The sequence below is a fragment of the Triplophysa dalaica genome, chromosome 1, assembly GCF_015846415.1.
Source record: "Triplophysa dalaica isolate WHDGS20190420 chromosome 1, ASM1584641v1, whole genome shotgun sequence".
NCBI classification, from domain to species: domain Eukaryota; kingdom Metazoa; phylum Chordata; class Actinopteri; order Cypriniformes; family Nemacheilidae; genus Triplophysa; species Triplophysa dalaica.
This window is the reverse complement of record NC_079542.1, coordinates 15976046-16000993: the sequence shown is the minus strand read 5'-3', so window position 1 is coordinate 16000993 and position 24948 is coordinate 15976046. Positions and strand designations below refer to the sequence as shown.

At 38.8% G+C, this 24948-nt stretch overlaps 2 protein-coding genes across 2 annotated transcripts; one reads left to right on the top strand and one right to left on the bottom strand.

Moving 5' to 3' along the window:
* Positions 1-1834: 1834 nt before the first annotated feature.
* mdka (midkine a) lies at positions 1835-8639 on the top strand. The gene is made up of 5 exons (XM_056749654.1): positions 1835-1961; positions 6426-6508; positions 7058-7225; positions 7336-7497; positions 8000-8639. Exons 1-5 carry the CDS (start codon positions 1957-1959, stop codon positions 8026-8028), a joined length of 447 nt encoding a protein of 148 aa, XP_056605632.1. The 5' UTR covers positions 1835-1956; the 3' UTR covers positions 8029-8639.
* Positions 8640-8787: 148 nt separating this feature from the next.
* chrm4a (cholinergic receptor, muscarinic 4a) lies at positions 8788-23151 on the bottom strand. The gene is made up of 2 exons (XM_056749643.1): positions 22801-23151; positions 8788-13036 (listed from the first exon to the last, which is right to left on the bottom strand). Exons 1-2 carry the CDS (start codon positions 22853-22855, stop codon positions 11559-11561), a joined length of 1533 nt encoding a protein of 510 aa, XP_056605621.1. The 5' UTR covers positions 22856-23151; the 3' UTR covers positions 8788-11558.
* Positions 23152-24948: the final 1797 nt, after the last annotated feature.

Here is a 24948-nt window from a genome sequence, read left to right as displayed (position 1 = left end):
TGTGTCACATTACACATTTATTTGGTATTGGCATGGAAAAAATAGAATAAGGATGTCGGAAAATGCAAGGAAGTGCAGGGTCCATTCTTCTGGTCATGAACCCGCTGCTTCTTAATGATATATGAATGCAGGTATACTTCAGTCTTAGAAAGCAGAATTCAATACAATCCTTTAACCTTTTCATAGACAAATGCTCACATGCTGTTTCACCCTTTGCTCATTTGGCAAGCTTTCCCATGACTTCCCATAGATCTGAAGAGGCAGAGAGTGGGAGAAGGAGGAGTAGTGTGGTTTTGTTGATCATTTGTGGTTGTGAGAGCCCGTGGTGGCTGTTAGCTGCCTTTTATTCAAACGGTGATTGTTCCATCTGGTCTTCTTTTGTGAGACAGTGGTTTTACTGTGGAGAGCAAAGAGGAGGTCTTTCCTTTTCAGTCTGCTGCAAACTTTTTACAACCTATACACTCGCTCTCTTGCCTTTGGTTTCTATCGTTATCCTGATTTGCTGATGTTTTTTTCTGGACTAAACACTCAGTTTTACAGTAAACTTTACTCACTTTTCCAGTTAGAATTTTCTACGTCATTGATCTGTAGCAGTTTTCACATTTGGCAGTCAGTGTACTGCTGTTTTGTAATATTTCGCTTGACTGTGTGACACAGGCACAATTGTAAATCACATAGCATTATATAGAGCACAAAATCTATAAGAAATGGAGTTTGTTCGGGTCATTGTTGTTTTGCACTGGCCTGTCTCAGCCAGCAGAGAGACTGTTTATCCCAGTGCGCCATTTGTCCTATTGAGCTGCTGTTTCCTGCCCTTAGGGGTTTATACACACACACACACACAAAATAACAGAACACTCATGCAGGCAAACAATCAGAAAATTGTCTCTCAAATGCTTAAAAAAGTAGTAGTAGTTATGCTACAATATAAACACAACCTTATACACAAAGAATGATTTAATAAATCTGATGATGTTATTACTCCTATAGACAATAAAGTATCTGTTGCATTAAATAATATGTATAGTATATGTTTGTTAATGTATGTTTTATGGAAGAGTAAATTTACTTAAAGCTTACGTGAAACTGTCAGTCTGTCTTTACAGCGAAGCTATTTTGTTCAGTTTAAAGCTGTTTAAACTTGTGATCACAATCAGATATTCTGCCGCTTTGTGTTAGGGAAACCCACATACCAATTGGCTTCTCATCATTTCTAAACAAAGGCTTTTTTGATGACTTGATTTGGTCTAATAAATGTTTTGTCTTTGGGAACTGTCATGCGTGTTTTGATATTTGAAATCTGTCATTTCTGTAATCACTTGATAGGCAGAGAATCTGGCTGTTACTCATGCCTATGGTTAAACGAATTTGGACTTTGACAATTAGTAGTCAGTTAATTTAGCTCCACATTACTTTAATGTCTTTTTAAAGTTTATTGAAATCTTGATTTTGTGTTCACAGTTCACAGTTGGGTCTATAACCGATTAAATCATTTATTAAGCTTATTGGAAAGCTAATGTTATGCCTGATCTTTAAACCTGAATGCATCATACAGCTTTAATGTGTACAGGTGTAATAACAGCATCCGATTTTTTATCCTTATGTTTAGACTAAAAGTTTTAAGTTTTCTATAATTTGTGTTCACTCGACATATTCTTTCCTTCTCGTAAAATGACTTCTTCTTTCATATGTTTTATATGTTTTAAATGAGATCTATTATAAATGTAATTTAAATCCAACATAGGCTCCCTAACACGTCTCGTGTCTGTGCATGTAGTCTGTTGACTGAGGGTGACGTGTTCGTGACGTCGCCGGGTGGTTAATTTAAATGGGGTTCAGAGGGAGTGACAGATTAATGTAGTTTGGGGGAAACAAAGAGCTGGCGCGGCACATAAATTCGGATGCTGGAGAAGAGTTCACACACGTAACTTTACCAAGACCTCTTTCAACACACAGATGAAGTAAGTTATAACACGCTTTCTGCTTCTCCGCCCAAATATTAGATTCGGTTATCATCGGTGGTTATTTATTTGAAAACTTTTTGAGAAGTTAAAGGAAAGTTTATGACAAGAAATTGTTAATATGAACGTCTAAAGCAATTACGCAAACTAAATGTGTATGTACGGTATATATATTTCTGTCGCATGCGATTCTAATTAATAATATTAATGTAATAATAACTTTTAGTGTTGCTGTGACTCAAAACTAACTCACACTAACTTTACAACGCGCTTTTGCCTATTCAGTTAAAGTTTATTTAAATTGTAGTGAGATACAAAGCGTATTTTCAACGGAAAACATCTGTCGATTATCATTGTAATGATTATTTTGTTTATTCAGCAAATTTATACACATGTCCATTCCTTTCTTAGTTCTGACTAGTTGACTAGTTTCCCGATGCTTTAGGGTGTTTGTTTGGGGTTATCTTCATGATTTAGAACTTGGTCAAAACTCAGTGGGCATGTGATAAGAGATCATTGTATATTTAATGCACTTGGCTGCATTCACTGTGTCAAAGGGTTCAGGGCGGAATGCAAAAGGACCGCGTTCCATCTTTTCTTCTTTCGCTCTTTCAAAGACCTTTTCACCTCACTGACATTCCGACCACCCCTTCTTTCATTTAGTTTTCTTTCGACTCTTTTGGGGCCTTTTCGTTGCAGTTTTAAAATCAAAAAGTGCAAAAACGCCCTCTTATTTAAAGGATTACATTGTGAGCTATTCTACCACTTCACAGCACTTCAGAAAGGTTGTAAACATTCAACCTTTTGGCCTCTGCGCTGTTGTTTGTGTGGTTCGCTTACATTTCCCAACGAGGATAGTAAAGCCTGTAATCACCTACATCGTTAGTCCATAATACACAATATAATATACATATCCATTATGTACAATACATAATATCTATTTTTTAATAAAACTGTTTCAGTAAATTCAGTGAGAAAACAAGTCAAATAAAGTCTTTACTTTGATAGAGAAACAACTGTGTGTAAGAGGCTGTTCCGATAAAACTTAGAGAAAAACGAGAGATGGTAATTGATCAAATATCTTCTGTCCATTGGTGTTGAATAATTCTGGGATTTGTTTGTGAAGTCAGCTGCGTAAACATGACTATTTATATTATAAAATTCATATCAGACTTACAACAGTTTTTGAGCCATATGTATTTCATGTGCGTCAGGCTGTGTATATAAAGGCCAGAGTTAAGGTTTCAATCATTGATTTCTCTTGTCAAAGCATTTCTCTTACTTGTTGAGTGAATGAGTGTGTGTGTGTATCTCAAACTCTCAACTCAGCCTTCAGCAGTACAGTGGTCACAGTCTCTGTCAGGAAAGCATTTGGAAAAACACTTAATGCTTTACAGCATTAAGTTTGGCTGTGTGTGTGGAGATCATACAGCTGTACACGTCCATCACAAAAATATTGATGGTAGAGTCACAATGATTTACGACTGCTTGCCTCAGACCTGTACTAGAGTAAATCTTGCGCTGAGGTAAACTTTAACAGCTGTTTCCAGTTTAAAGACTGTCTCCAGCTCCCTCTCCTCCCTCATTTCTCTCAGTCTGTCCGTCTCCATGTCTGTCTTTGTGGTTTAGATGACTGATAAAGCCAGCGCTAGGTCTCTGGAGCCTCAGTTCGGGATCAGGCTCGAGGGCCCCCAGGTTTCACGTCAGGCCTAATGAAATCACCTCAGTTTAATGCAGTCTTTATAGAAAACAGAACACTCGTAATAGAATGTTAGAGTTGTTAAAGGAAAGATATCTGTAATTGAATAGAGCGGCTGATAAGCATGAAACTGCCATATGTCTGACTACGAATGAAGTGGGTCACAGTCTTGTGTAGTTTTCTCCGCAATGAAAATTTCTTTCAAGACCAGCTGGTTGTGGGGTGAAGGACTTGCACACTCGAACAGTGGGTGCGGGAACTAGCTGAAAAGATGGGATGGTTTGAAGCAGGGGAGAGAAGACATGCTGTGCTTGTCCGGCGGTCCCGCATTCCTCAGTGCTTGTGATAATGGAAGCCCCACGGCGTATGATGAGTGAGTTTTGTCCTCAAAGCTTTTCAAGGAATTTCTACCCATACGTGAGAGCGTATGTATGTGTGCGCACCGGACCCACCGGGTCAGAACAACCTAGTTAGGATTTCTGGAACACCCCCGTCACACTGCGCAAAGACTACCCGATGAGAGATTTTGGAGAAAGGTCAGAAAAGAGAAAAAAAAGGTGAGGGGGGATTTTTTGGACACAGAGAGGGGGCCAAGACATTTTCGGGCCAGGGAAGCGGGGGTTGGGGGGTGCTCAAGATTTGTGGTTTCTGAGAGAGGTTAGTCACGCTCGGCTGAGCGACTGACATTTAATTACTGTTTGGAGGGAGCTGCAGGATTTAGTGGGTCAATAGAATATTTTATAAAGTGCTTTAGGAGAGCATTAAGCATCTGACTCTCTGTCCGGTTGGAAGCGAGAGAGATGGAGGAGAGAGCATTTTTACAGCCGTTTCTTAAGGTTACCAATAAAGGCCTGGCGCATGAGTGTGGAGCGTATGTGCTGGGAGATGGTGAGAGTGAACCGTCTAACGTCCAACGAATGTTCTGCTTATGCACAACAAACGTGGGACCTGTTGGGTCGTTTCTGCCCTCCAGGATGGAAACAGTCGATATAAGAGAGATAGAGGATGAGCAGATAGACATATCGACTGCAGTCAGTGCAAGAGAGAGAGAGAGTATACGGTCAAAGAGAGCGAGTGGGAGACTCACTCAGACCTAATAGGTGCCTAATTATCCTCAAAAACATTACAATAATCCTTCCGACAGCTTTGTGCTGTCTTTTATTGCGTCTTACAGAATCTGTCCTCTCTTTCAACAGCAGATCAGCTTTTGTTACCATTAATTGCTTTTCTTGCTAACAGACCTTCACACACTCGAAACCAGGAATATAGGAATGTCTTATTGATGAAAAGTCAGTCCCACAGTGACAATGGTGCTGAGTTGTTAGTAAATGTGGCTGTGGGAAGCCAGCCGCTGTGTGTGTGAAAGAGACTCGTATAATCTGTGTGGGTCCATATGTGTGTGTGTCTCTTCATATCCACGGAGAGTTCCGGAAGAATGGCGTCCTGCTGCGCTGATTCTTTTCTCCTCAGACAATGCGCTCTCACTATCTCCCAGCACGCAGGCAAACCATCGCCATGGAGATCACAAGCAGAGGTTAAAGAGTGCTCTCACGCAGCCAGTCATAGATATAAACAAAAAAAATCTGTATATGGAGATGGCGTCTTTCCAAAGAGAAATCCGTGCTTTAAGAAAAATGTTTTTTTAATGTTTTTGTCCGTCTTTTTTGAGTGAAACTCAACTTTTACCTGCTTATTGCCATGTTAGTTGCAAGTACCCCACTGTTATGAGCACTGCGGGGTCTTCATATTTTTTTAATTGGGAACATTGGCATGGTGAGAAGCAGAACAGCCAAAAAGAGGACTTTTGATACAAAAATGTATCATTTAGACGGATTACAGTGAGAGAGAGAGAGAGAGAGAGAGAGAGAGAAAGAGAGAGAGTGTGTGTGTGTGTGTGTGTGTGTGATACAATGACTCTTCCTTTTTTGTGCCTGCTTGAGTGTTAGTAAGACTCGGTGTTGGAAATGTGATGTGTTTTATCTTCAGTTGTCCACATTCTGCTTGATGAGAAACAGAAATACACCAGTACTGTGACTGTGCTGTCTGTGCCAAGATTTTCATTTTCATAATTTCATACAAATGAATTAATAATATTATTCCACACGGTTGTTACATTATATTTCTTTTTGATGTGTTCTGTGTGGGTGATGCAATGATGTGTTCTTTTGGCTTAGTGTGCTGTGTGTGTTTACTGTGTTTGTGTAGGTGGTTGTAGGAATGTAAACTCTGTTGTTACAATTTAATCTGGTGTCAGTGTGATAGCAAAGATTCATGACATTTTTCAGCACTTTGACATTTTACCGTCAGTCTGTTGAAGTAACTGTGTGGAGCCGTAATGAATTCATTTTTACAGCCTTGGTTTGTTCATCTCTAATTAGGCGATTCGAAACATTAAAAGGGCAAAGTGGCGTATCAGTGTACATGGGTTGATGGTTGCCCTGCCCATTGCTGACAGTATTTATAATGGAAAAATTGTATTGTTACAAACTTGAAATTCTAAATAGCAAAATCACATTAATGCATATTCTTGATGTTTTAAATAAGCGAATCATGATAGCTCTTTTGTAATGTGAAAGAACAACTGTCCGTATCCCTAAATTCAGTGCAATTTATGGAATTCACTGAGCTGGGGCAAAATTGTACAAGGGTGGAGGCACCCCCCAACACACTGAACGGTGTAAAGGTAATGTTATCCCCCAGGTCCAGCTATGACCCTCTCAGAATGTACAATAAAAGAATCAATACCAATTATTCTTTTTTTCCAGAATGCGTGGCTTGTTTTCCACCCTTCTCGTGGTGCTCGTGGCCTTAATGATCGTCACATCAGAGGCTGGAAAAAACAAGAAAGGTATACAACATGTTCTTACTTGAGTTCAGCTCTCACACAGAAAGGTATATAGCGGTGAATGGGAGACTACCACAAATATATTTTTTGCATTCTCATTTGCTCAGGTAGAAATAGAAAAACTCAATGATAGTGTTTTCACTCCTTTAAAAATATCAATAAAAATTGAGAGAAACTGATAACGGCAATCAATAGAGAGAATGATGTCGAATTTACTATATAAGACACTATATAAGAAACACCCTAACATTAACGTTAACAATATTTTAGTAATTTCATGGAAAGGTGATATTATACAATGTATAGTGTTATAAACGTACATACATAAAACAAAATATATAAAAACTGTGGAGGACTTACGATGCTCATGACCGTTAAACGTGTCATCACAGTCATGTGAAAAAGGTCCATTGCATTATTATAACTCAACAATCTCAGAGCGATACTGATATTTAGAACACCCGTAGACTGATCTGAGTTTCTGTGTTATTCGTGTTGAACTGCTCATCTTTAGACATGAAATAACTTGACTGTCTGTGTGTTGTGTGATAGAGAAAAGTAAGAATGGTAAGGGAGGTGGAGATTGTACAGAGTGGCGCTTTGGCACCTGTGTGGCCAATAATGGAGACTGTGGAGTTGGCATTAGGGAGGGCACCTGTAATGAGCAGACCAAGAAAGTCAAATGCAAGGTGCCCTGCAACTGGAAGAAAGACTTTGGAGGTTAGCAAACAGTCGCTGTGCTAAACAACATATCCATAAGCAGTATTTCAAATTTTTTGTGTTTTGTCCTACCGTGTATTTATGATTTAATATCGCACTTTTTTTTACAGCTGATTGCAAGTATAAGTTTGGTAAATGGGGTGAGTGTGATGTAGCCACAAGCAAAAAGAGCCGTTCTGGGACGCTGCATAAGGCTCTCTATAATGTTGACTGTCAGCAAACCATCTCTGTCTCCAAACCCTGCACCACCAAGGTCAAAAACAAACCCAAAGGTAAATTCCCTACTCCAAACCTGAAATTACAATGAATCAGTCGTCGGAATGATTGAAGGCTACTAGATCGCATATCATACTGTGTTGTTTGTACATTCTGTTATACTTAAATGTTATTAAAAAAAACTGAAGCCCACACGACTGTAGAAACAGATGTTGCATTGTAACATTGCGGTTGTTTTGTTGGGGATAGCTAGTATATGTTTATACTTTGTGGAGACAGAAATGCATATATTCTGGTTGTATAATCTTGGCCTGTTGGCCGTGGTGGGCGTCTGAGTGGGATTCTAAACTCAATAACGAACCTGTGTGTTCACACATAAGAGGCAGATGTCTGAAGCAGTGCCTTTAATCCATACGTTGATAATACGCTTATCTGAATGTGGATCTTTGCAGTAATAGCATTATTGTATAAGATAGCTTCCAAATCAGCATAAGACAGGGATAGGTTCAAAAGATTGGTGAATCTGAATGACAAGATTTACCATACATCTCTCCACAGGAAAGAAAGGAAAGGGTAAAGGGAACTAAAGCGAGCGGCAGATCCTGAGGAACAGTGAACACCCAGTGATCATCCGTCATCCAAACACAACCTCTTATATCTCTGCTCTGTGTTCTTCAGCCTGACTCCCTCAACAGCCACAACACACATAGCTTTTTTCTTGGGTTTGTTTATGACAGAATAATTGACATGTTACATGACTCTTTCACATGTGGAGGGGGGATAAAATGCCATTGTTTACAGTGTGGTCCCCCACTCCTCTGATGTTTATTTCAAGCACAGAGCTCTCTCTCTCTCTCAGTAGAACTCAATCAAGTGCATCTATTTCATAACTCTTTTACTTACAAATTTGGTTTAGTAAAATAGTGTAATTACCGGATTATATTACTAGTGGGGTATATAAATAGTGTTTGGATAAGTCACCTTTCTTTTTGTAGGCTAAAATTTTTAACTTTAAGAGTGTCTTTTCAAATAAATGATTTTTCGTTTTCTATAAAAGTTGTAGTTCATGTAATGGGAAAATGTATGGGAAAATACCCCAATGCAGTGTTTTTTACCTTCTGACTTGAGTGTATTACTAATATATCTAAAGGTGACAGAGGTTTATATGCAACCAGCATTAAACTGAATGGACTCTGAATCTGCAGTGTACTCTTAAGAAACCAACATTTTAAAATGATAAGAACGTGTATAATACACTATTTTGTTTATCTTGATGTTTATGTAGTTTTGATAAGAGCAATTGATAATGGTTAATTTTTCTAGGAGTCTCCTTAGGACTCCCAAGACCCCAAAATCTTTAAAAAAAGCAGGTCATACATACGTGCGTACATGAAAATGCAAAAATAATCATTCTCCTCTCATCCCAGTAAATGAGCTCAAGAGCTTTATTACGCTTTTATGCAATAGAAAAAGAACCATACACTTTTATGTACACAGGTTCTTTAAGGACAGTGGTAAAGACGTCCATAATAACAGTATGTTCATTCCATCAGCTTTAGTGGGATGTTAGAAGTTTATTTGCCATTTTTGGGTATTTCTTCATGAATCCCTCTACATAGACATTTATAGACATTTAAAATAGAAGTTTAGCCCCTCGATTTGGAGACCTGAGGAAATATGTGTAAATCTATATTTGCCAGCTGTCAAATACTAAGTATAGGACTTTGCTATTTTCAGATATACAGAAGGGCAAAAGTTACATGATTAAACTCCTTCAGATTGTAAGAAAAGGAGGTAAGGTTTCATAAAGCTCTGCAATACCTTTCCTCACTTGAGTTAAATCATTTGTTCATTTCATTTAAATAGACATAATAACTGCATATCAGTTGTTGAAACTTAAGCATGTTTTTCTAAGAATTATTTAGACTGTAAACTGAGCTTCAATCATCAATGTGTAGCTTCACAGAAAAAGGCTTGAAGCAGCAAGAAAAAATGGATAAAGGATGTTAGATTTTTTTGCAATGGAATAAGAGTCACTTAATCTGTCTTTACCACTCTGGTTTGGTAATACAGTGTGAATGGAAATTCGATTATGAGGTAGAAACATGAACCCAAGTCTCTGCATCTTAAAATGATGCTAATGTTCTTATACTGATGAATGAGTAATCTCACTACCAGTGTATAAACGATTTAAGGTTTAAAAAACACCGTACTTTGCCCCGCGTCTTTGCGATTTTTTTACTCATCGCTCTGCAAGGTGTGCTATGATTGGCCAGTTAACCAGTGCGAAGTGATTGGTCGAATACTGCAAGGATGGGACAGAAATGTAATGCCTCTTACCATATTTGAAACGTCAGGTTCCAAAGCAATGACAGGTACCTGGACTGACAGGTACGCCCACCTTACTTGCGTATACATTTGGGCAGCCTTTGTCAAATCATACCACAAACTGACGTAGATTTGTGGGGGTGTGGTTACAAGAGGCGTTTCAGGCAGGTCTGGGTGAGTATTCACTTTCAGATAGAATGAATCTTCTGTTCCGATACTTTAATTTTTGCAATTTTACGTATCTAGTACATGCATGGGCAACTTATAACAGACCAAAGACACGGAACAACGCGTATTGGCGCAATATGACCCCTTTAATAATAACAGACTTCTTTGGTTTAATGCTTTAAAGCACAGTCTGTAGTTGCTGAAACTGACAGCTTACTGGTAATGTAAAACAAGTCCTAAAACAGTTATTTCTCCCCCTCTTTTCCGAATAATAATTTTTAAACAATCAGTCTAAGATAAATTTCCTTAAAGTTTGCAGGGTGCCGTTTCGTCAATTACAAACTGTAAAATATAAACTATCCGCAAAACTTGACTAAACTACATTGCACCATGAGTAAATATTATTATTATTGGGTGTGGATAGAAAACCAATTTCACATTTTTCATGTTTGCTATTCTATGTACTGTATGCTGCAATTGAAATTAAATGTTTGAAATTGAACATCTTAGAAACTGTTTAAATAAAAGTTATCTCCTAGTTCTTCCAACTATATCACAAATTATAAATGATTTAAACCGTTTTCCATACAGACAGCAATACATTTAATATTTAATTTTTTAAATCACATAATCACCAACTAAATACAAGAGGAACACAAACATCCAGACATTAAATGCAGGAAGAAATAATACTTTCAAGAGCATATATTCAGACCATAAACTAAACATATTTACACACATCTGCAAGGTCAAACCCTTACAGTGACAGTTCTTATAGCTCAGTATAGTGTCTCCTCCCATTGAAAGTCTATAATGCATATCCTAATCCATTGAGGAGATCCTTTTCAATTTTGACCTATTCCAAAACCGCAAGAGGATCATGCTAAGAGGATAATGATGACATCTCCAAAGCTGAACCTCATGCCCTGAATTCGTCTTGGTATAAATGCAATGGACTAGACAGCTGTGGTCAGCAAACAACTTCAGAGTTCCTCCACTTTGCATTTCATATGGAAGGTGCAGAAATGAAATGCAAACTCATTCGAGAGTGCTTTCGGGGCCATTTAACTGGAAGAGTTTTCATATTTCATATATTTATGTGTATATGGCAGTGATATTTTCTTCAATCACAACTATAAAGTGTTTAGATTCATTTCCATATGGTAATCATAAACAGTGTTAATATTAGATGAATACCATTTGTGCTATAGTGGAGAGATATTAAATGACTGAATCAAATATCACTTAATTCAGCATTTTCATTCTTTTAACAATATGTCTCTTTGCCATATACCTCTATTGCACTTTCCTAGGATGCTGGCTGTTAATTTTTCACTTTAACCTAATGTGGACTGGCCTGATCCTTCACATTTCAATTCCAATGGTCCAAGTTCATCAATGATCAATCAATTGGAGAATATATTTGCTTCATGATCTTAACATCAGTCCGACAGTTTCGTGTGAGAACTCCACCATCTCCATCCTGTTAACAAATTCCTCATTAAAGTACATGAATGTTTGGTGATGGTGCAGCAAACTGATTACGCATTATGGGATTATGAAGCCTCACAATGTACTGCACAGCTTTTGTACCCTCCACCGCTGGCACCCTGCTCTCAGCTCATCTGGTCCCAATATTCTTATATTGGCACATGAGAAGGTTTTTAAAGGTCTTTTTAAACGTGGCGTTACAAAGTGCATAGCAAGCAGGGTTGATGGTACTGTTGACATAACAGAGCCAGTAGCCAATAGCCCAAACCGTGTCTGGAACACAAGACTGACAGAATGTGCTGATTAAGACCATCACGTTGTACGGCGTCCACGTGATGATGAAAGCCAACAGGATAGCAAAGATTGTCTTTGTCACTTTCTTCTCTCGAGCTGCCATCTGCCGTTTCCTCTTCACCTGGCTGCGAGCGATGCTAGCAAACTTCCGGGCCACCGTACGGGTACGGTTCACAGGGATGGACCGCCTCTCGCCTGTACTGTTGGGTGGGACAATCTCAATGGCTGTGATGCACTCGTCTCCTGCCTGTTTGGTAACAATCTTAATCTTGGACCACTTGGATTTAGGATTGGGTTTAGACAAAGGTGCCGGCGCAGGTGTCAGACCGGCGTCTGACGTAACCTCGCTGTTTGCCCTCTCTTTGGGCTCTTTAGGTGCTATGCTGGCAGTGCTGGAGTCATTGGAGCTCTCTTTTTCTTCTGGGTGCACACAGGAGTCGGCTTTAGTAGACACCACAGACTCATCCAGTTTCCCGTTCTTCATGGTGTCTTGTGTTGAACACGATTCCAAGCTGGGCTTGGGAAGAGACTGGTTGTTGTTGTTCTGCTTTAAGATGTGACTCTTGAGGAGACTGCTTGGCTTCTTTTCCTTTTTGGCTTCTGGTTTCTGCTTGGACACACGGCTACGGCTGGCCAGAGAGATGTGCACGTACAGCACTGTCATGATGACCACAGGCAGGTAGAATGCAGCTATAGCCGTGCCGAACGTGACAGCGGGGTTGGACAGGAACTGGATGTAGCATTCACCAGGTTCCACGGTCCGTTCTCCTACGATGAACTGCCAGAACAGGATAGCGGGAGCCCAGAGGATGAACGACAGAATCCAGGCAGAAGCGATCATAAGCCCTGCCATTTTAGTGGTTCGGCGTGTGGGATAACTTAAGGGTTTGGTCACGCAAAAGTAGCGGTCGAAGCTGATGATCAGCAGGTTCATAACAGAGGCGTTGCTGACCACATAATCCAATGCTAGCCATAGGTCACACACTACAGGACCGAGTGGCCAGTAACCTTTGATGATGTAGACTGCATAAAGGTTCATGGAGAATGCGCCGATGATGAGATCCGCACAGGCCAGGCTGAAAAGGAAGTAGTTGTTGACGGTCTGAAGGTGCCTGTTGACCTTGATGGAGAGCATGACAAGGATGTTGCCCACGACAGTGACAAAACTGAGAGATCCTGTTACCAGTGCAATGAAAACCATCTCCACCGTCTTGTAGGGGTTCTCGGCATTAGCCTCAACCACAGTACATGAGCCATTGGCACTGCTGCTGTCACAGCTGAGGTTGCCATCACTTGACAGGTTGCTCAATGAGCCTGAAACGCAACAAAACAGAGAGATTAAATGATCAATGACAATGATTTTATTCATTAGTATCAAGCAATGAACAAAAAAGAGAATGAATGCATAAAGAGAAAGCTGTTTGACGTTTTTGATGCATACTTCTAGTGCAAATTATTTTCTGTCGTGAAACATAAATAGCCTTGATTTATGCTGTTTGTATTAAAATAAGGAAAATCTGTTTGGTTACCATGCCCAGATTGAGAATTCCTTGTGGATGTAAAAGGGAAAAACAGTCATAAAGCCATTTTTATAGATTTTGTTTGTATATTTTTGGTTTAGATTACTGCAGTATTGTGACAGCTAAAACAGCATAAAAACATAATATAATCTATTATGTAATGTAAAATTTACTTTGATATAAATTGGTTTTCAAGAAAGGATGTCAACTCAAAACGATATAATATGTTTTGAACAACATTAGGGAAATTACATTTATTAGCACTTTATTTGTTCTTTATAAAACTGTTTTTTTATGGAAATGTCTTGTTTACTTTGACAAAGCACCTATGTTTTCTATTATTTACTACAAAATATTTATAGAATATTTTATGTTGAAATGTGATAGTGTAAGACTGTGTCAAGCATTTTGACAATTTTGTCATTTGTGTTTTATTCAGATTAGACCCACCAAAAGGGATACTACGCCCCAAAATGTAAATTATTTTATCCTTTACTCACCCTCATATTGTTTCAAACCTGTATACATTTATTTGTTTGGTTGAACACAAAGAAAGATATTTGGCAAACCAGAGATTTCTGGGACATCATTGATATCATTCTGCCATAGTAGAAAAATTCAAATGATTGTCAAAGGTGCCCCAGAACGATTTGCTTTCCTAAATTCCTCGAAATATCTTACGTTGTTCAATAGAAAAAATATATACAATAATTTTTCCTACTATGGTAGTCAATGGTTCCAGAAATCATTTTATAATTTATAAAATGTTGTTTAGAAATCGTCCTAAGTTTGATTTTACGATAATTTCTCAAAGTGCACAGAACAAAACATGTGTACGCCTCTCTTTCAGATGTGAAATCCATTTATCGTTGTTATTAATATGAACGTTGCGTACGCCCACTCTAAGCTTCCCTGTCAATAGCTGACCCCTGGGTCTCATAATGTTCGAAACGGCTCAGGAATAAAAACCTAAATGCTGAAGAAAATGACCATCACAAGTTTGGGACACTAGGACTTGTGCAAAACATAATTTATGATATATAAGTAAATATTGTCATAGATATTGAAGTAAGCGTCTTGTAACAGTATACTAAAATATTATAATACAGTACATTGTTATTTATTATATTATTATTTATTATATTATTATATTAGCTTGCATCTAGGGGTTTCAATGTTATACTAAACCTTGCAAAAGACAACTCAGTGTGTACTGGAAGCAATAAAAAATAAGCAGAAATCATTCATTCTTCTGAAAGCACAAACCTGCAAAGCTCTTTCAGGTTATGTGTTATCCATAACCTTCATGCATGCTTGTGGGCAGCTGCCACCATACTGATAAAACAGTAATCCAAACGCAATTAAAAACTTATTTGTATGCTAAAAAGAGAAGAAATGCACAAAGCACACTAAAGTACATGAAAACCAACTTTATGCATTTAAAGACATATTTTTATCAGCTGCTTGAATTCCCTAGAGGGTTTTTTAATGTGATATCTTTTGAAGATTGCCATCTTCTGGATCACCCAAGAAACTACATGTTTCATTGATAATAAAATGGGCTGCAGACTTGCTGTGAAAATGATGATCACAACCTCTTGTAATGATTTTGAACATGTAGATATTATTGAAACTTGTCTGAGGTGCTTTACTCTACTCAACATCATTAAAGACATTACAACTCAAAAGTCTTTATCACTTTTCGATCTGAAATCAGTTTCCCAGCAGAGGATGGCCCCTCATCCTGCCCTTCTCTTTATCTGTATTCTGATTTTATACCACGTGACTGATTATCAGCAGGCATCGAAGCATTTCCAAACTCTAGACGGCCAGACAACGTATACCCTATTCCTTTTGAAAGCTTTTTGACAAGCAGGCACAATCTCTCCTCCTTTCTCATCCAAACACTGATCGCATGTCTTCAGAGGTGCGGCCACTGGTACCCAGCAGTTAGAGACGAAAGAGTCAATTGAGTTTGGGTCTCTTTCTGTAATTTCCCCTCAGGTGCAGGTGACTCAGTGTGGGGAGAAGATTCTTTTGCCCTTATCAAATATGAATCAGCAATTACTCAACTGTGGATTCGAGCAGAGCGGAAAGATAAGTGCCGAGCCTCATTAAATATAAATCAAGAATAATCATCTGATATCAGCCTGAAAGAATGCTCAGAGCCGCTGTGTTTTTCAGCGCTCTCGTGTAATTTGACTCTGTACATTACTTTACTTTAACCGACATGCAAGACGCTTGCAAACTAAGAAGTTGAAGCTTAAAGATGCAATGTGTGCTTGTTTGGCCATTTAACATTACCTCATCTCTCCTGCTGTTTCCAAGACAACATGCAACAAAGTCTAACAACACAGAAAGCGCAATAATTCATCTGACTGGACCCAAGCAGATGAGAATCAAATACGAAACAAATCCAGCACATACACGGTTAGATCAGTTTCTGCTTCTTTTGAAAGCCTGACTGCTCTGCCAAGCTTGCTCCGATCTGACACCCCATGTCGGGTTTTTTCATTTATAATCTCGCTGCTGGAATCAGAATTCAAAGGCATCACAATAATGACAACACAGAGCCTCGAATTCATAAATGAGATCTGTTTACACAAACAGTCTGAGTCATTCTGGCTGTTTAAAAGACAGCCAATGTCATGTCAAATCACTCTTTCAGTTTCCTGTTCTCTTCATAAGAATAAAAATGAGTATAGACTACTCATTTCACTCAATAATGTTGTTGTGCCCATCTAAGTTCTCCATCTAAAACCACTGGCCTCTTATTCCTGCATTTCCTGAAAGAGCCTTTGTTGTCTGTTTATTTGTTTGTTTGTTTAAGGGTTTTCCCCTCTTCAGATGCCCCGTGCTGAAGGTTAATATTCAGAGAGTCAAAGCTCTTTGCCGATGGAGTGACATTTGTGTACAGCGGGGGGGATGAGCTTTGAACCAGTACAATGACTCTGACTCTCATTTCAGTAGATAAAAACAGCCTGGGACATTTTAGATGGACTGACAAACATCTCAAAAAAGCTTGCGCTAAACATTGTATTCTTCTTACTATCTGGGAATTTTGAACATATTATGCTGTTGCAGTCAAGCGGAACTTTTGCAGCTTCTTTGAAATTAATTTTGAAGCCATCCCACCTCCTCCAGACAATGGCTGATTTTATCTGGGCTGTTTTTCACTGTTTGCATCCGATGGGCGGAACTGAATATCCGTAACAGAGACAAACAGTCGATCTCAGATTAACAGATGATTCCCGTATTTCACTAGATGATGAATAACACGCCCGTGCACACCACAGAAACCAGACACTCTGAATACACTTGCAGTGAAATAATAAAATATCAGGACAAATTGATCTATTGGAGCTTAATAATGCATTGGACCTTTACAGAGTTGATTTCCGCTGTGTTTCTGGAAGGGTTCAACAGCAAAAGTAAACCAAAATTCTCATGATGCATCCGAAATTTATGAAATGCACTATAAAGCAAGTGTCCCACTAAATAAAAGTGAAGTAAAGCTATTTTTGTGATGTGATCTAATTCTGAAGTTCTAACACAGCTGTGTCTGTTAAATTGGCAGGGTGCTGTAGCAGAGAGGATGATCAGGCCTGCAGCATTGAGATATGAGGGGTCTGATCACAGCTGGCTCTCAGGACCAAAACAGCTTCGTGCCTGATCACAGCCGCATGGCCAATGCCGCTCAGGTTCATATTCTGTGCTCCACAGTACATGAGGAGATACCAGTCTACTGTTATCAGTAGAGTTGTAATATGTACCTACAGAATGACCCTGACCGGCCTTTGTGAGAGCAGCAATATTTCCAAGTGAACACCAATAAACTGAAGGAAATCACCATCACTAATATAATCTTAATAATTACTCTACTTTTACCTTCTTACAGGTTCTGCACATAAACGTATGTAACATAAATGACAAATTCTTAATGATTCACTACAATCACTAAAAACTCAACAGTATACAGCACACTGAAATCTGTAACTGACAGCAGGGTCACAGGGTTATTCATGCAGTTGTAGTCGACTTTCTTATCACAGGAGAGACGCCACCAGGAGAAAATGTATATTTAGCAGGAAGATAGAGCAACAGGAGACATTGCTCAACAGGCCGAAACGCATCTAGTCTAACATGACAACATGGGCTCAATTTATTCACAGCACCCCAAAACACTATCAGAAAGAGTGTGTGTGAGAGAAAGAAGGAAAGAGGGAGGAAAAGAAACACAATGACTTGTTGTTGGACAACCCGTTATGTGCTGTGTTGTAAGCTTTGTGTCAGCACCTTTCAGTGCCTATTGGAAACATTTACTTTACTTTTGCACTCCTGCCTGTTCGGCTGCGTGTAGCACGGTGATGACATGTTGTCAAAAAAACGGTGAAATAAGTTTTCAGAGTCTCCTAAGCGACTCACACAGCGAGACTTATATAATCTGTCGGTGTTTCTGCCGTGTGTCTCCTGCGCTAAGCACTGGGATGCAAAAAAACAGCAGCTGTTGCTCAAACTCTTCTCTCTCAGACACACACACTAACATGTTTATAAGGGCTAAAACCTTATCTAGCCTTCCATTCAATTAAATGACAGAACAGGACGGGAGTCACTCATCTTCAGAGGATTTAACTAGGGATGCCGTCACACACGCTTGTCTGCACAAACAAATACATGCACACAGACACACACATGGCTACTGCTCATTTAGTGGGTCTATTGGGAGTAAAACAAGAAACCCTCCAGTTACCAGCTGGCAGCTCGAAACCTAAAGCCATCTGCTACCAAAAAATATACTTTCTCCAACCAGTATATAACTCTGTACAACAGAATCTCACATTTAGTCATTTAGCAGACGCTCTTATCCAAAGCGACTTACAAGTTGGATAAACAATGGAAGCAACTGGGTCAACATTAGGACATCAAAGTGCATTAGTGCAATAAAAACACGTCTCACAAAGCCTACTACAGTGTACAGAGCTATTTTTTTATAGAGAGTAGAAAAGATATAGAAATCAGAAATGATCAGACAGTGCTGACGGAATAGATGTGTTTTCAGGCGATTCTTAAAGATGGCTACAGAATCTGCTGATCTTGTTCTAGCAGGCAGATCATTCCACAAATGTGGAACAGATCCAGAGAAGGTTCGTGAGAGCGTTTTTTTTCCTTTTTAGGATGGCACCACAAGACGTTGTTCGTTTGCAGAGCGTATAAGTATATATAAGCATATATAATCTGTTCCTTTATATAAACAGACGTGCATAATGTACATAATCCACTACACAATCATAACAATGTAGAAATTTTGTTCCTTGTTCAAAATATTTTGAAGAATGTAGAACAGCGAACAGTTCTGGGGCACCCCTGGGAACAAAAACCCACAACCTTGCTCTTACCACTTAGCTTCAGCAAAGCTGTAGATTAAGAATAAGTTATCCATGACAGAATGTTCGTGTTTGTGTCTATCCCTTTAACTGTAATTAAATATATATTTCACTATATAAGGAAGCTTTTGAAAATAGTTTTTTAAGTGAAGTTTCCCTAAATAATATGATGGGTTATTTTTGGGTGAACAAGAGCCAAACTCTGCTGTTGTGGTCAAGTTATCACATAAAATGTTGCTATTTGACCTAACAATGGGTTAATTGATGAGCATTTTGGGTTCATTTATTACTCAATGTTTGGTTTCATCCTTTTTTTACTCAAAGCTGGGTTAAAAATAACCCACCATTTGCTTTGTCAAACAAAGTTATTTTTTTAACAAGCCAAGCAGGACACATGAAAATATAAACAGATGACACACAGGCTCTTACTGAATCGGTCGGGCATCACAGTGGGAGTGTGTGGGATGTTGTGCTCTTTTCTCCTTCTGATTTCACGATATGCTTATTATACGATCCCCCATACTGACCACTGACAAACTAATGACTATTTCACACACATACACACAAACCAAATTAAATATCAGACAATAATTATGTTATGATTTAAATACTGCATTAAAATCCGACTCGGCTCCCTGTTTTCTCACATTTAAGCAGCATTGATTAGAAAGGCATTGTTGATTTTTCTGATCAGTCAGATCTGCACACAGATGAGTAAAACATCAAAAGTACTGCTTATGATTCCTGATGTATCTCAGTGAGAATTAGTGATGATGTTTCTATAAATCAGTATGAAGACTAAGCACACATTTCATAGGGACGCTTTATACCCTAGCATTGAGATTGGCAGGGAATCTAGAGATATGGTGATGTGGGTGATTCTTCCCTGGTAACATGCTGTCGGTAACAGCATGGACCAGAACATTTAAAGGTTTCATATGACATGGCTAAAAGACATATTTTGGTTTGTTTTAGATGTAATGCAATGTGTATACACGATTTAAGGTAAAAAAACGCTGTATTTTCCACATACCGAGCATCTTTGTATCTCCTCTTTACCTCACCTCACTGAAACACGCAGAATTTTTTCAAAGATCATCGCTCTGATAAGCGAGGTGTGCTATGATTGGCCGGTTTACCAGTGCGTAGTGATTGTGTGAATACTGCAAGCGTGTGATGGAAATGTAACGCCTCATACCATATTGGGAACATCAGGATTTAAAGCAATAGTCCTGACAGGTACACCCACATTACTTGCATATACATTTGGGCGGTCTTATTCAAATCTAACCAAGAACTGACGTAGATTTGTGGGACTGTGGTTACATGAGGCGTTTCAGGCAGGTCTGGGTGAGCATTGACTTTTAGATAGAATGCAAAATTTGTTCCGAAACTTAATTATTTGCAATTTTACGTGTCTAATACATGAGTGGTCAACTAATGACACACCAAAGACAAAGAAAAATACGAATTTACGCCATATGACAACTTTAAAAATGATTTTCCTGCACCATCCAATATAACTCACAATTAGAAATACACAAATATAAATCAGGATGAGAAAAAGAATGCATTAAGATGATCTTGTCTCCTGTGCATTAGTGGTATTTAGTGTTTATCATTGATGGGTGCAAAGTTCAGCTGTACATACATGCATCTCTATTAATGTGACAGTTTCTGTGTCAATTCCCATGAGAAATAAGTGCCCCCTGCTCTGCCCTGTAGCTCACACCAACCAAACGCAGCATCAATAACAATTCAGTTATATTCAATCAACACTGAGTTCCTGGCAGGATCTTATGTGACACAGCCAATTCCCCCACAAACCCACACGAACAAACCAGAGCCAGTAAAGCTGAAGTGTGATTATTTAGTCGAACCAAAGCAAATTATTTTGAGATCTTTATGACAATCTCTGGCGTAATGACCCACCATTAAAACCATTTTACAGGCTGCTGTTGAACACAATGCCTCATGTACCAATTCTGATCATCCAAAGTTTTATTTATGATTTCTGTAAACAATTAGGTGCTTGTTTACAGTAGAGGGCTCTGTTCTGGGATCAGAATTTGTTTTTAATGACCCATGAGAGACTATACATCATGTTATAATGCTGCAGGATATCATTTCAGACTCCAATTTTTCAACACCGTACATTTTATCTGACAAACTAAATCTTCTACATGACGGTCTGATTAAATATTTATTCAAAAGGTGTCAAGGTGTTGCAATTATTGCCCACCAGTGCCAGGACGCTCAGGGCTTTGTTTCGAGCAGAACGCACATTCTGCTGCTTCAGCTGCTATTACTGTTGTCAATCACCGCTTGAGAAGCCACAGAGAACTGTCTGTCTCCAGACATTCATTCTTTTCTCAAAGTGTGCAAGTGTGTATCAGGGTACACCAGCAGCGTAGCGACACACTTTCCTCTGTGAAACTGGGTTAACACCCAGACGGAAACAAAAACAGCAAGAATGAGGAAGAAGAACAAGGAAGAAAACGGAGATAGAGAGCGAGGCATCACATTTTCCCTCCAGGGGATTCTCCCAGTGATTTTTCCAGTTCACACAGCCACAAATCATGGTCGGAGAATCTGTCACACTTGAATGGAAAGATTTGTGTTATTTTAAAACATGATAGCAAATCTCTCACAGTGAATTGCAACTTGTAGTATTTCTTTCAGTTTAGTTGTCCCATATATCTCCGTTTACGGTTTGAAAAGAGGAGCCTGCGGGCATATATCTTAAGTGGAATATATGTCTGCTCTGTGAACTGCGCCTCTGATGAGCTTGAAAGGAAAAAAGGGGAGAGGAAGCATTGGATTTGGTACTATTTAGATGAAATACACATATGCATTCTGTGTCTATGTGTGGAACTCTTTGATTGTTCATTGAGAAAGAGGATTCTTGACACATGCCATGTCACTGAGTTAAGAGTCTCATGGCATTTTATTTCAAGGAATTTTGTTCATAGTTTCATTATGCATCACGCATGTCACCTCAAGATTCCCAAGACTGTATATGGGATGGAGAGGGTTTCCCGTTTGGCTGTGTTATTGCCCCCTATTAATCACAGCAAAACTCCCAGCTATAGAAAAAGACAACTGGGACTTGAGAATCAGATTCTGATATATTATTTAACAGAGTAGCAGTGACAGAGGGAAAAGGAACAAATGGTAAATTGCCCTGAAAACATCAGAGCTGTACAGGTTAACTCGGTTTTCTGGCGCTAACCTTAAATACATTTCTAAAAACCTCAAAGCTAACCTGCGAAAATCCACTCCCAGGACATGCCTGAAGACAAGTAAAACAACACCACCGATTCAAATACGTTTAAATAATGTGTGTGTTACTCACACACACAAATGCATATGTTACACAAACCAATTTCAGATTCCTCTACTAATTTGTCTTCATCTAACGTATACAGTATATAGTCTGATGTTTTATGTAGTAATTTCCTTATTTTGTACGAGCATTATCTACAACACACTTGCACATACACAAACAGAACATGCTTAGGACACACATCACAACCATAGACGTTTTTCGCAAATTAAATCCAGAACTATTCTTATAATCTTTATTTATATATCATAAGTAAACATATATGTACCATTTCAATCACACAAATCATATTATTTAATGCAAATATTTCTGTAATCAAATCACCATAAAAGCCATTTTTATAGTATGTATGTCAAAGTGAATATTAAGTAATAATGTAATTGTGCAATATTCTCAAAATGAAAAGAGCATTAAAGTACGATACTGTTCTCAATGTCAACTTTACCAAAATGTTGGAACAATTTACAAGGTTGATTTACAACTTGCACTATTTTTTCTTGGGGTATTACTATAATGCTTTTCCCTCGCTGTTGAATCTAATTCTGATCTTCAGGTAGAAGACTCAAATGGATCTACAAAACAATGAACATACGCATTCACTGCAACTCTGAGCGCATTCTTGTTTATAAAGAACCTTATAAACAATTGCGATTTTTGGCGGAGTCACAATACTCTAGAGTTTGCTATCATTTGATTTCCAATTTCAGCAACCCCGCATTAAGTACTCCGCAAAAACCCACATTTCATCTTGATTCTTTATTGTGATTTGCAATAAATGTCCGTGTTATTATGTAGATGCCTTTACGAGGAGACACGGCTTCAACTTACCGTTAAAGTTCCAGGGCGCGAGCCCCTCTGCTCCAGTGCTGTTAGTTACATTCATGTTGCATGATTTTAAAACTGCTCAACCAGCCAGAAGAAAAATATAAGTAGAATCCACTCTTCCTCTATCACTTCCTCAAGTTGATCAAAGAATCAATTTTTCCTTAAGATTATAGAATAGTCTGTCCTCAAGTTGCGACTGTGTTTTTCACATCATGCACTTTTGACACACGCGGCTCTCGCCAGCGATGGAAAGCTCACTGAGACTGTAAGCATTGCAACTGGCGGCTCACCTAACACACCTCGAGCGGAAACGTGAGTCTTTTCTCTCGATCGACTCGCTTTACAATCCACCAGTTGTGGCTCTGATCTGCGCGAGACGCTCTGATCTCTTTCCAGGAGTTTAGCGTGCGTTTGAGGCAGAGGATTTACAATGATGTCATCCACCTTCAGCCAATCATCTGAGAGTCCGCGGGTCCGATTGACTCAACCTATACAGCTATACTGTTCGGAGTTCAGAGCAGAATGGTTACAAAGTAACAAAACCGTTGTTTGCAGACAAGTGACATTAGGGATATGGTTTGTTTTTCTACATTGGTATTATTGCTGATGGCTCTGCGAAGATCGTGAGCACCGCACTGTTCCGGACAAACACTACATCAATTCAGCACCACAGCTCGCGGACAGCGCCCAAAACTTTCAAGGAGCGCGAGATTTCCGACAGAGTTTTATTCCAAAACTATGACTTATCAGTTGGAAATGAAAAAGTTTGCACAGCAGATGTTAGTGCTTTCCCTAAACAACTCGTTTAAAAAAGGATAAAGAGGCACGTGCGTTATTTAAATTGCCATAGCCTACTGGCCAAACACTTGTGCCTCACACATTCATGACGGTTTTCCTTTTGTAAATATCTCAGAGTATGGCCATAAAATAGGGTATGTTGGGGTTCTCCAAACGTTGTGACGAATCGAGAGACCCCAAATGTGGCACCGTGAATCACAGCGATAAATGACTACAGTACCCGACCGGGCACATGCTGTGGAGAATTCCGGTAGCAAGCAGTGCGCACTGCTCTGTGATAAATCTGTAGTCAGAAAATATATAGGCTACTATTACAAATGTAACAAGGGCGAGTGTGACTGAGTGGACCTTGTATACACGGCTTAAGAATAGAAATCCACTAACAAGACAGCCTTTCCTTGCCCTCATCAGCCCCATTCGGCAGACTCGGAGGGTTTGCGCCCTGACTCGAGATTAATCTCGCACTCTGGCAGCTGTCTTACAGCGGACAAAAATGAGATTGATGCAAGCCAAAACAGAAAGCTCGCACACTGAAAATCATTTCAATGGCAGAGCGGAGCAGAAACCTGACAGCAACTGACAACCCGGAACGAAATAATCTGAATGAGACGCAGGCGGAATGCTCTTTCAGGCTGTGCGCGGTCCGCCGCCGATGAGCAGCGCTGTTAATTGAAGAACACAAGCGTGAAATACGGTATAAAGAATACGTATGCTGTAACTAACTTTACAAACGTGTAGGCAATCAATTTGTCTTATCTATTTTGGTGTTCCCAAATCATCATTTGTCTTTTGGATGTTCCGGTCAAGATGAAAACATAAAATATCCACAATTTGAAAGAGATGGCTTTTTTTAGTTTATCTGTAAAAGAAACATGAAATAATGATTTAAATATGTAGTTTGAGATATACAACGTATGTATTGCTTGTTTGTTTATTTTGATATTTTGAGAAAGCATATTTTGAAAGTAGCCAAATGGTGGAATAAAGGGGTATACAACATTTCCAACTGTTTAATCATAATTTATAGTTAAAGCATTCAGTGTTATCAACAAATAAATGAAATTCAATTAAAAAAAGTTTGTCATTATTTCTTAAAAACAGATTCAAGATCTTCTCTCTCATATTCAAATAGTTTAAAGATATTTATCTTTAAAAACACTTGCATTTATTAACAGAACACGTGAAAATGATACTAGATTTATGAAGGATTAATTACATTGACTGTTGTGTTGACACTGCAACAAGACATGCATGCCCATTCACAAAGATACGAGTCAGATCAATATAGTCAGTTATCTATAGGATTATGTTGCTGAGGTCATAATTTTGAACGAGCAACAATCCTTTTCACAT

Excerpts from the sequence above, each read along its gene's own strand:
- chrm4a (XM_056749643.1), bottom strand. The coding sequence starts at position 22,855 with ATGAATGTAACTAACAGCACTGGAGCAGAGGGGCTCGCGCCCTGGAAC. Across the intron at positions 13,037-22,800 it reads CGCGCCCTGGAACTTTAACG|GCTCATTGAGCAACCTGTCA; the intron begins GTAAGTTGAAGC and ends GTTGCGTTTCAG.
- mdka (XM_056749654.1), top strand. Across the intron at positions 7,226-7,335 it reads CTGGAAGAAAGACTTTGGAG|CTGATTGCAAGTATAAGTTT; the intron begins GTTAGCAAACAG and ends TTTTTTTTACAG. Across the intron at positions 7,498-7,999 it reads GGTCAAAAACAAACCCAAAG|GAAAGAAAGGAAAGGGTAAA; the intron begins GTAAATTCCCTA and ends ATCTCTCCACAG.